The 12,080-nt window shown below is 39.4% G+C and overlaps 1 protein-coding gene across 10 annotated transcripts in view; it reads left to right on the forward strand.

Annotated features, from left to right (window-relative positions):
- The window catches only part of DTNA (dystrobrevin, alpha), a 523,318-nt gene that overhangs the window by 387,233 nt on the left and 124,005 nt on the right, over nucleotides 1-12,080 (forward strand). For all 10 annotated transcript variants that reach the window (XM_006835061.1, XM_006835063.1, XM_006835058.1 and 7 more), the window contains one exon: nucleotides 637-850. In XM_006835061.1, the coding sequence (XP_006835124.1) occupies nucleotides 637-850 (214 nt within the window). The remainder of the gene's footprint in view (nucleotides 1-636; nucleotides 851-12,080) is intronic.

Here is a 12,080-nt window from a genome sequence, read left to right on the forward strand (position 1 = left end):
ATATATATGGTGTTGTGCTGTGGGTTAATGCACTGGACTGCAAAGTCAGTTAACCTGCAAGGTTGGTGATTCAAGTTTACCAGCTGCTCCTCAGAAACCCTATACAGGGTCACTATGGGTTGGAACCAACTCGACGCCACTTAACAACATATATATTCTAAATATTCAAATGCAGTTTTACTATATTTTTCAAGCATTTTTGCAAACATACCCTTCTTTTGTCTTTGAGGTATTTAGTGGAAAATGTTTTAAGCCAGAGAGTCTTGGCTTGGAATACCAGTTTTGCCATTGACTGACCTTGTGCTTTATGTTTGTCAGCTAACATCTCTGATCTTCAAATCCCTCACATAAAACATGGAGATAGGAGCTGTATTTCAGGGATCAATCTGAAGATTAAAAGTAACTTCCTACTGTGGTGTCTTGTAAGCCATTTGCTTGCTCTTAGATATTGAAATCAAATCCTTGAGCCATGCACTCTACACCTTTACCTACCTCAACCCTCTGTTACAGCTGAACACATACCGAGGTCATGAAAAGCCTAGAAAACAGGACATATAATTTGATATATATAAAATAATGAATTTACCTTTCCAGCACTTTGGGCTGACATGTTAACTCTGCTTTGATTGTCTACAGTGCACCTGGTGGATATTTGGAACGTCATAGAAGCATTGAGAGAAAATGCTCTGAACAACCTGGACCCAAACATAGAGCTCAATGTGGCCCGCTTGGAGGCTGTGCTTTCCACCATTTTTTACCAGCTCAACAAACGGATGCCAACCACTCACCAAATCCATGTGGAACAGTCCATCAGTCTCCTGCTTAATTTCCTGCTTGCAGCCTTTGATCCGTAAGCTTCCTCTGAATGTATATTACACTTTCTAGATATTTGGTCTCCCTTTCCTCTGGTACTGCTCCGTCTTTTTTTCCCAAATATTTCTTCAGAATAATTATGTCTTTACTTTTGATCAAATGTTTTGCCAATAAAGCCTCTGTGTCTTTAAGATAAATTCTAAATGCTTTGAAAAAGACTAGAGAACAGAATAGCACCCTCCCCCACCCGCACCCTTGACTGGAGGACAGTTGTGTTTTATGTACTGGCCTTTCTCTCACTCATCCCATGGACGCGCGAAGCATTGCTTGATGACATGCCTGTGGAGTAATTCAATGAAGCATGAAGTGGGGGGATGTTTTTAACTCTCTTCTTTGCCAATTATCTCAAGCAGTGTTTCTGAGGTGTCTTAGCAAGACCCTAGAGCAAACACAGAAGGGATTGAAAAGGGTTTCTTGACTGTCCTATAAAAGTGCATTAAATGGATTGCTCAATCTCGTGGCACCATAAAACAATATGACGATGGCCACACACCACGTTTGGAACGCAGCCTCATTGTTTTATAAATATCTCTCATAGAATCCAAGAACTTCAGAGCTGGCTGAGCTCTTAAAGACTGTTCATCCAAATCCCTCATTTTACAGATGAAGGAACTGAAGCACAAAGAGATTGGCTCTTGCCCAGTGTCCTGCAGAATGGTGGTGACACAATGGGGACTTGAGTATCCAGTGAAGGCATATGTGTTAAATGTAAAACTTCCCTGGATTACATTATCAACCTCAAATTTTAAAAGGGCTTTTGTCACTTGTCCCTATTCTGCATACAATATCAGTATATCCATTTTTACCACTTGGTTTGCATATTAAAAAGGAAAATAGTTAACCTGACATTTCAGCAATCTCATTTTAAGACCCTCGGGAGATTTTGCCTAATTTCCTTGTCTGACCAATACACTGGAGTGTTTTAACCTTGGCAGAGAGATGTTCCAGGCAGGCTAATTTTATTATGCCATTCACTTACAAAAGTCACCAGCTGTCACTTTGCAACCTGGAGTGGTAACCAAATTGTTCTGCTCGGTTGTACCAGTGTATGTTACTGTTTTCCCAGTGTTCATAATTTTGTGAAATGCTCAACTTGAAATAAATAACTTTAAAACAAGCTATCCAGATTGCTGGATTCCTTGTTTAGTCTGCCAGACTTCAGAACTGAATATATGGCTTTAGTCCGGTCGCTATGGTAACCAGGTGGTGGATCAGGTAGACAGGGCTGTGGTTCTACATGACAGGTGGCTGAGTGGAACCAGGCTGTGGAATTTCTGTAATGGCATTTACATCCTGTGACCTTGTCAAGAGTCTGGCAGCTTTCAGGCATGCCACTGAAGTCTTCAGGGACTTATTCTTTCATTGAGGTTGTTTATGTAACAATTGAAAATGTTAAAATAGAACTATAAATTCCTGCTTCATCCCAAGTTATTGCTAGAGTACAGACTCATACAGAATCAAAGCCAAAAAGTCATTTACGCCTACTCCATGAAAGCAAGCACAGGCCAGATTAATAATGAGGAAGAGAATGTTTTATGAAATATATGGGATTCAAACTAATAGATTTAGATTTTTCACTTTTGTTTTAAAATATTGAGACAACCATTTCAAAAATAGAGAAGTGTTTACGACATTTTTTTAAAAAAGGAAATAGGAACAAAAGAGACAAACGTTCTGGAAATAGTCATCCTTATGTAGCGGAATCATTTCAAGGTTGATCAGTGCTAAGCTTAAAAATTCAAGGTAAGGAGCAATTCACACAAAGGTTCAGAAAAAAAAAAATGTTTGCTTCATACTTACTCTCCTTATAGACTGCGGGGCCCTTGATGTGTACTTTCAAATGTACTGATTTATAGCACATCAACATAGATACTCCAATCTAAAGATACTTTTTCTGTTTTGTCTCCTTTGACACAGAATGTGTACATAGGTAGTTCTACTGGGCTAAAAAGTTCCATCTGATGACTTGTGGAATTTTAGGTTGAGATTTCAGCCGTCAACCACTAACTAGAAGTGGAACTTGGAAGTTAATAGATAACAAAAGAAACTTAAGAAAATGAATATTCAGCCCTACTTCTTATAATAGTAAACTCCTATTTATCCAAATGAGATCCATTATGGAAATCAATGTGAGGTCACTTCCTACCACTCCTCACATGACACAGCCCAAGTGTTTAAAAAGATCTTTCAGTATTTGACCAACATAGAATAATTCACACAAATAGGTCAACAGAATTCTGTTGCTGTTACAGAACTACCTAAACATTTAGGGGATTTATCTCATTTCTTATGAAAAGTTTAAAATATCTAAAATGTACATGCGAGATACCTTAAAAACCTGACTCTAAAGATGCAATGTTAAAAGGAAAAGACAGTATACCAAATTAAATCATAAAGACTAGTATTTAATAACTCAAAGAAACTTGACCATTTTGGGTGATGTTTTAACATTCACCAGGCCCAGTCAATTGGAGTTTAACTGAAATGAAGATTATTTGAAGATTTCCCTGGAAATCTAACCCAACCTTCCCACAATTGCTGTGGTTTTTAAATTCCATCCAGTCAGTTCCAACTCATAACTACCCAATACAGGATTTCCAAGGAGCAGCTGGTGGGTTTGAACCACCAACCTTGTGGTTGGCAGGCCAGTGTTTAGCCAACAGCACCACTCCCACAACAATTGTTCTTCACAAAAATCACAAACCTCCTCCTGCACACACACTCAAAAACAAAACAAAACAAAATAGCAGCTCTTATACAGTCATGCTTACTACAGACCGTAGTAAATTCCTGGTCCAAGGGTTGCTCTCTCTTTGGCTAATCCTGTCTCTTAGAATATACAGTAAGCAGCTACATGTATAGGCTAATTTACAGAATGTTAGGAAGTAGTATTTGACCCTAATGCCTATGCCAGTCATTGTCATTTTGTCCTTGAAGTGGCAGTCTCTTGGGTCTTGAAGAGTTTTTATTCTTCCCAGTTTTCCTCAGGTGGGGTTACCCAATGAGCTATAACCAACCAACTCCTAAGCAGTTTCCACACCAAGCAGCAACCTTTCTTCAGGTTTCTGGAAGAATGGATAGGTGTTCCTAGGAAGGCTAGTGAAGAACGGAGAATAGACTGAGAAAGAAGAAGCTATAGTTAAGTAGCCAGACCCCTACACCAGTCTCTTCCCCTTTTCTCCTTGCTGGAATCACCCCAGGAATTGGCCTGCCTCCTTGCCATCTTTGGAGCCAGGAGCCTTCCACATAAGTCCTCATTCACAATCTATTCACAAATTGGCAGTACCTTATTCTTTCACCTCTTGCCCATGTGCCAATAAAAACAATCTCTTTGAAGAATTCTAAGGACTTTAATTATTATTATTATCGTTGTTTTAGAAAACAGAAAGTAGATTAAAAGAAAACAATGTGGTGGAAAATTATAAGATAAAAATGATCCTTAAGTTCAGCATATCTAATACAGCATCTATTTAAGAGGTAGGGTCTCATACTCCAATGCCCTGGGAAGTTCTTTATTTCTCATAGCTGAGTTGGCCATCCTTCCCCAGGTCACACTGTTCCCTGCACAGGGTCCTGCCATGCTCTTATAGGACGTAGCTTACTGTTTATATGACTGTCCTCAACAAGTCACTTTAGGGTAGGATGCTGTCTTATTCTTCTTTGTTGGCCCAACGGCTGAAACACTATTCAACACATGAATGAAAGAATGCATGACTGAAAGCATGAATCAACAACAAAGGTTGATCCCTCTTAGTTCATGTCATACGAATTACTTTTCATTTTTTTTTTTATATTTAAGTCGAGCTTAATCTTGGTAGTGTAGTGGAAGGTCAGCAGTTCAAATATACCAGTTGCTCCAAGGGAGAAAGAGGAGGCATTCTGCTTCTTTAAAGAGTTACAGCTTTGGAAACCGTGCATAGTTCACCATGAGTCAGAACCGACTTGGTGGCATACAACCAACAACAACTTTTTTATACTCCCAAGACTACTGTGTCTATGTTTGCCTTGTCTGTTAGATTCAGATCCTCTGTTTTTACTTTTACTCCATCAACAAGAAAACCAAGTGCTCATGGTTAGTAATGTAAATGATCTTATTTTCACTAAAGACTTAAATGCGCTTCTCTTACATTCCTCTAACTTCTCTGGGAAATGTTAACAAAATCTTTAGCCTTTTTGACAGTGACCTTGTTTTTAGTAAATATCATTTTTACATATATTTAATCATTAAAAAATCATAGTTGTTGTTGTTAAGTGCCGTGGAGTCGGTTCCGACCCATAGCGACCCTATACAGGATTTCCGAGGGTGTAAATCTTTATGGGAGTAGAAAGCCTGATCTTTCTCCCACGGAGCAACTGGTAGTTTCGAACCACTAACCTTAAGGTTCGCAGCCCGATTCGTAACCACTACGCTACTAGAGCTCCTTAAAAAAAAATAAATAAATAAAAATCATAGTAGGAGTAGATAAATTATATTTAAAAAATTATTTCCCCACTTTCAGAAGGCGTGATATATACTTAATGCCAATTTTCTCAAAATAACAAGATTACAATAGCTAAAATGTTTAGAGTCTTGGTATGGCACTTTAGGATAAGCCCTGGACTGCTCACGTCAAGGTCGGCAGTTCAACTCCACCAGACACTCTCAGAAACAACAACAACAACATACAGCTTTTACTGTGTGCCAAGTCAGAGTGGTTTGTCACCGTTACTATCATAACTGAAGAACTGAGGATGTTGAGACATAGAATGGTTAAGTAAGCATACTAGATGAAGTAAGTAAAGAAAAAATCATTTTGTTTTAGGAATCAGTTTAACTTCAGCTATATAATTGTTTTTTAAAAATCAAAATTCTATTTTAAAATATCAGAATTACTCTTATCATGATTTTACTATTTTGCTCACATTCTTAACCTTTCCAATGTGTGGTGTTTATACATACATGACAAAGTATGGAAGAAATATTTACATGGAAAAAGATTTACCTTGTAGCACTGTTGTTGTTGTGAAGTGCTGTCAAGTCGATTACAAACCATAACTACCCTGTATAGGGTTTCTAAGGAGAGCTGGTGAGCTTGAACCACCGACCTTGAAATTCAAACGACTTTGCAGTCTGACACATTAGCCTCCAGCACCAGTTTTATGACAGCTACTCAGAACTCTAAACCCATCATCTATCAGTTTTGCATAGTGAATACAACAAGATGGGGGTATTTTCCTCTCTGTTTGACATATCCCACCTTGTTGAACCATTAACTACTATTTCCACTCTTAAGCTCCTTGACACTTGGTGGCACTATTTTGAATGTGTGGACATGAAGTAATCCTGGAATGCTGCCCAAATCCTTCTGCCTTTTGAATTTTAAAAATGATTGTGCTATTTATTGCAAGATGTACTACAGGGTACACCATTGTTTCTTTGTGTGCCAATAAAATGTGTTGTTCGATTTTGAGGCTTATGGATATATGAGACCAAAGGAAAGATAGAAGAGTTCTATAAAATCAAATGTTCTTTTATTTTTGTTATCTACATAGCAAAGACTAGATATTAAAAGTAGTATTTACTTGGCTTGTTGGAGCTGTTTTTTTCCCCTAGCATTTCTTAAATTCATGATGTTTATAGAACATTCTCCTCTAGTTACTAAAATTTTATTCTGGTGAAAAATATTTTGCTCATGATTCCTACATGTTATTGAAAGTAGAATCATTTCCCAAAGAATTTTCACAATTTAGGTGAATTAATTTACCTAGTTATTTGCCTAAATTAATTTAATTTACCTACATTAATTAGGTAAATTACTACCTTGCATCTTTTTATCACTTATACTTTGAATGGCCAAGGGAATTTCATTTGGGTGGAGAAAGTATGAGAAAGAGTGAGAAAGACAGATGCAAAATACAATTTCAAACATGCTTGATCAAAAAATCATACTAATAAGCCTTATAATGCCTGGGCTGCTAATCTGACTTTGGAGTGAGTGGGGTATTTAAATTGGGCACAACCTCTGGTGGAAAATAGTGAGAAATGCTATCCATGGAGCATCTAGAATGCGCTAGGGACCCTACAAGGTATTTTGTTTTAATCTCATGTTATTTTCCAAACATTGTGCCCCATACACTCTCACACATATTTACAACCTCAACTACTAAGTGATGGAATCAGAATTGTATATCTTCTCTGCGTGATTCCAAAGCCCGATTCATTCCATCATTCCACAGTCCTTCCTTAATAACTCAATTTATTAACTGATTTCTGCTCCAAAGCACACAGTAACTATACGGGTAGTCCCCAGTTTAAGTCAGTGTTCCATTCTGATGACTCTGTCCTAAATCAGCTATGAGTGAAGTTGAATACCACACCTTTATTTTTTTTAATTGTCATTATTATTGCCTTCAACATTGTATGTAGTACATGTACTAGTGATCAGTAATAATGAAAAACCGAGTGACATCAAGTCAATTCCAACTCATAACAGCCCTATGTAGGGTTTCCAAGGCCTCCTCTCTCCTGTGAAGAGGCTGATAAATTCAAACTGCTGACCTTGTGACTCACTGTACCACCAGAGCTCCTGGTTGTTGTTAAGTACTGTCAAGTCAGCTCTGACCCATATTGTTGTTGTTGTTAAGTGCCGTCAACTCGATTCCGACCCATAGCAACCCTGTATAGGGTTTCCAAGGAGCAGCTGGTGAGCTTGAACTGCCGACCTTGCAGTTCAAACAGCTTTGTAGTCTGGCGCATTAACCCACAGCCCCACACCAGGACTCCGTAGTACCCTGTTTAGGCTTTCTGAGGAGCAGTTGGTGTGTTTGAACTGTCAACCTTGTGGTTTCTAACACTAATGTACAAAAGAGAAAACCAGATGGTCCTAAGTGTAGTTTCTTGTAAACCCAATACATCAGAATTCAGGGGCAACCTGTATCTTAAAAGGAATTTGATATAATTAATGTCCCTCCCTTTTGCCTTACTGCCTCATGTCTTAATTCCCTGGTTGCCTTTAGCATTAAATACCAGTTGCCATTGAGTCGATCCTGACTCATGGGGAGCCCATGTGTATCAGAGTAGAACTGTGTTATGTAGTTTTCAATAGATGATTTTTTCCTGAAGTAGATTGACAGGCTTTCTTCCAAGGCACCTCTGGATGAACTCCACCTGTAGCATTGATGTTGTCATGTTGATTACAACTCACAGCAATTCCATATGGTAGAGTAGAGCTGCAGATCCAGTTCTTGTCTCCCACCGAGCAACTAATGGGTTCAAACCACTGACCTTTTGATTACCAGCCGAGCACTTTAACTATTGTGCCACCAGGGCTCCTCACCCATAACTCAAGTGCTGTTGAGTTGATTCTGATTTACAGCAGCCCTGTAGAATGTTTCTGAGGCTGTAAATCTTTGTGGGACCAAAAATCCTCATATTCTTCCCAGTGACTAACTGGTGAGATTGAACTTAAATATTAAAGATTAAATATTGTGGTTAGCAGTTCATTGTTTATCCCATAAAGCCACAATGTTTTCTCTACCCTTAGCATTGTTGCTGTTAGTGCCATCGAGTCGGGTCCAACACATAGCTACCCTGAATAGGGTTTCCAGGGAATGGATGGTGGGTTTGAACCACCAACCTGTGGATAGCAATCCAATGCTTATCCTATAGCACTACCATAAGTCTGTTTATGCTGTTATTGTTAAGTGCCATCAAGTTGGTTCCAACTCATAGTGACCCGAGGAACAGATGGTGAGCTTGAACCACCAACCTTGTGGTTCAAACCAACTTTGCAATCCAGCACACTAACCTGCAGCGCCAAGGACTCCACACCAGAAGTCTAGTCGTTGTTCAATTCAGACAATGCTTGTCAATCTCTGACAAGCACTGCTTTCCTACTACAATTGGGAAGAAATGATTTTATGCTGTGTAGCAAGGTACACTCTTCTCCTCCAAACTGCACAGATCTCCAGTCCTTGTAGCAGTTGGGAAGGGAGACATCTCAACAGTACTGCCTCCTTCCATTCAGTAGGTGCCTCTGGCATCCTCTCCTGCCCAGTGCTAGGAGGACAATTGAGCCCTCTTCCCAAATGTTTGGCTGTCTTTGCGGAGAGCCCACAGAGATGTCAAGGCCTAATACGTCAGGGTGCATTGGCTAACTCCATTCTCCTAGAAACAAGAGGGGATTATGCGTATGATCACTTCTAAATTCAATATTCATATAAATTATACGCTCTAATATATTATGGGGACTCCTGGTGTGGCACTGTAGGATAAGCATTTGACTACAAGGTCAATTTGAACAAGTCGAACACTCCTCAGAAACCTTATATAGGTTCGCTATTAGTCAAATCAACTTCATGACAGTAACAATAACAATAACATATATGGGGACTCTTGATGTGGTGCTGTAAGATCAGCAATGGACTACGAACCACAAGGTCAGTTGTTCACACACCAGCCACTCCTTAGCAACCTTATACTAGGTCACCATGAGTCGGAACCGATTCGACGACACTTAACAACAACAACAACCATATATTATGGACGTAAAATAAATCACTGCAATTTTACTCAATATAAATATTAAAATATGAATTCAGAAAGTTCTCTTTCACTTATTTAACACACATATTAAGAGTTTGCCATGTGCTATGATACAAAAACTTGGTGTGGCTTTGTGGGTTAATGCACTGGACTGCAAGGTCATTTTGAACTGCCAGATTGGTGGTTCAAGCTCACCAGCTGCTTCTTGGAAACATTGTACAGGGTCACTATGAGTCAGAACCAACCCGATGGCACCTAACAACAACAACATGTGCTGTGATAGGCTGGTGATAAATGCCCAATAATATGAGATCCCTGCCCTTTGGTACAATGAAATGATCTAATGATCAATGATCTAAGTGATCAATGAAAGTGGCCCATTCTCTCCCAGAAGACCATGAACAAATAAGAGTAGGAAGCACATCTTCTTCATCTTTGTTTCCCCAACCTCTGGGACAATGGAAATGAAAAACTGTTGGGTAGCTAAATGAGTAGTCCACATGAACAGAGTATTTCCAGATAAAGAAAAGCATTATAATATAGACAAGTGTGGAAACACAGAAGAGGAAGCAATTTATTCCCTCAATTAAGGAAAATGTGTGAGAAAGAGATGTGCATTTGCTTATAAAAATACTTACCAAAAATGTTTTTATAAGATGTGCCTCTAAAAGAAGAGCTTTTGGTTTTAATACTCCTAAATTAGAGAAATAATATCTCCCTACTCCAAGCCGGAACCAACTCCATGGCACACATCACCACCACCACCACCAATCCGGGTATGGTGCTGTAGGTTAATGATCTAGACTGCAAAGCCGTTTGAACTGCAAGGTCGGCAGTTCAAGCTCACCAGCTGCTCCTTGGAAACCCTATACAGGTCGCTATGGGTCAGAACCGACTCGACGGCACTTAACAACAACAACAACTTGTTCAAAAAAAGCCTATGAGAGAATCTACATTCTGTTCTGAGTTCAAGCTGCCATCCCAGGCCTATCTATGTCTGTTTCTTGTCAAAAGCAGATTTTTCCCTTCCAGGCAACTTTCTCCTAAGAAAAAGAGCTTCGTGCTGTCGTTAAGTGCCGTTGAGTCAATTTCAAGTCATAATGACCCTGTATAGGGTTTTCAAGGAGTGACTGGTGGTTTGAATCACCAACCTTGGGGTTCAAACTGACCCTGCAGTCTAGCACATTAACCCACAGTGCCACACCAGGACTCCTAAGATCTTCATAGTTAGGGGCCGGGGGAGAAATGGCTAAAACTATGGAAAAGAACAAAGCAGTTACTCTCTTTTTATGATGATTAGGATAAGCACTGGACCACAAGGTTGGTGTGAACATCAAAGTTGACAGTGCGAACTCACCAGCTGCTCCTCAGAAACCCTATACAAGGTTGTATGAGTTGAAACCTGCTCAGTAGCACTTAATAACAGTCAAACATAGAAGTAATCAGACAGCCACTCTACAACCAAGAAGCAAATGCATCCCTGCTTCCATTTTCCATCGTTTGTCCCTTAAAGACATTTGAAAATTTGTGAGAAAACAGTACAAAGAGGGAAATAAAAGGTTTAAAGAAACATTGATTTATGAAGCAATTTCATTTGTCCTTTAGCTAATTTGTTTATATTATCCTGGTTCTTTTAAATACTCAGTTAGGTATTAAATACCAATATAATCAGTTAATGGGCTTTGTTTTTCCTTTTGTTTTTTTAATCTCAAGCTAGAACAGAAAAAGTTTGGATAGGCAAAGACACTCTAATAATTGGCTTAAAAATAGACCATTTTTTATTATGCTATCTTTTATCTTTAGACATCAAGACAAATGCTTATACAGAAAGCCCCAGTCTATGAAGGACAGCTGTTCCTAAGTGTGCCTTTAAAGATTTATAGATAAGTTAGAGCAGATGCAGTACGGTTCTGACTTAGCTTTACTTTGTTGTTGTTGTTAAGTACCATCAAGTCGATTCCGACCCATAGCGACCCTGTATAGGTTTTCCAATCTGTGTTCTTCACACACGGGCTATGTGTGCTTCTTAAGCTGCCTGGCAGCCAACATCCAGTGTATGTGGTTTTTGCTACTTGCTGTGCACATGCTCACTGTGAACAATGTGCTGCTAGTTTTCCTGTTCATTTGCATAAGGCTCCTGAGCTCTTCAGCTATCCATCCTCATGAGCTTGTTTTTCCTCTTCCTAGGCACTGAAGGAGCTCTGGTAGCGTAGTGGTTACGAATCGGGCTGCGAACCGGAAGGTAGCAGTTCGAAACTACCAGCTGCTCCACGGGAGAAAGATGAGGCGATCTGCTCCCGTAAAGATTTACAGCCTCGGAAACCCTATTCAGGGTCGCTATGGGTCGAAACCGACTCGACGGCACTTAACAACAACAACAACAGGCACTGAAGAGATTTCATTGGCTGTACATAAATCAGACTAAGGCCACTTCCTGGAGGACAGGCTCTTACACTGCTTCCTGTAGGGTGTGCTGACTTCTCCCTGCAACTTGCTTTCTGTCTCTATCCCAGCTCTTTTTTCACAATAAAATAGGCATCCAGATCCCAAGGTGACTGGAACTTGTCAAAGGTTTTGAGAATAATCTTAATCTTTCCTTTTCTTTTTCATCCTTCCTGTTCTGTCTACTGAAGATATTCTAAATATGTTGTTGTTGTTAAGTGCTGTCAAGTCAGTTTCAACT

This window comes from Chrysochloris asiatica, unplaced genomic scaffold (genome assembly GCF_000296735.1).
Source record: "Chrysochloris asiatica unplaced genomic scaffold, ChrAsi1.0 scaffold00015, whole genome shotgun sequence".
NCBI lineage: Eukaryota > Metazoa > Chordata > Mammalia > Afrosoricida > Chrysochloridae > Chrysochloris > Chrysochloris asiatica.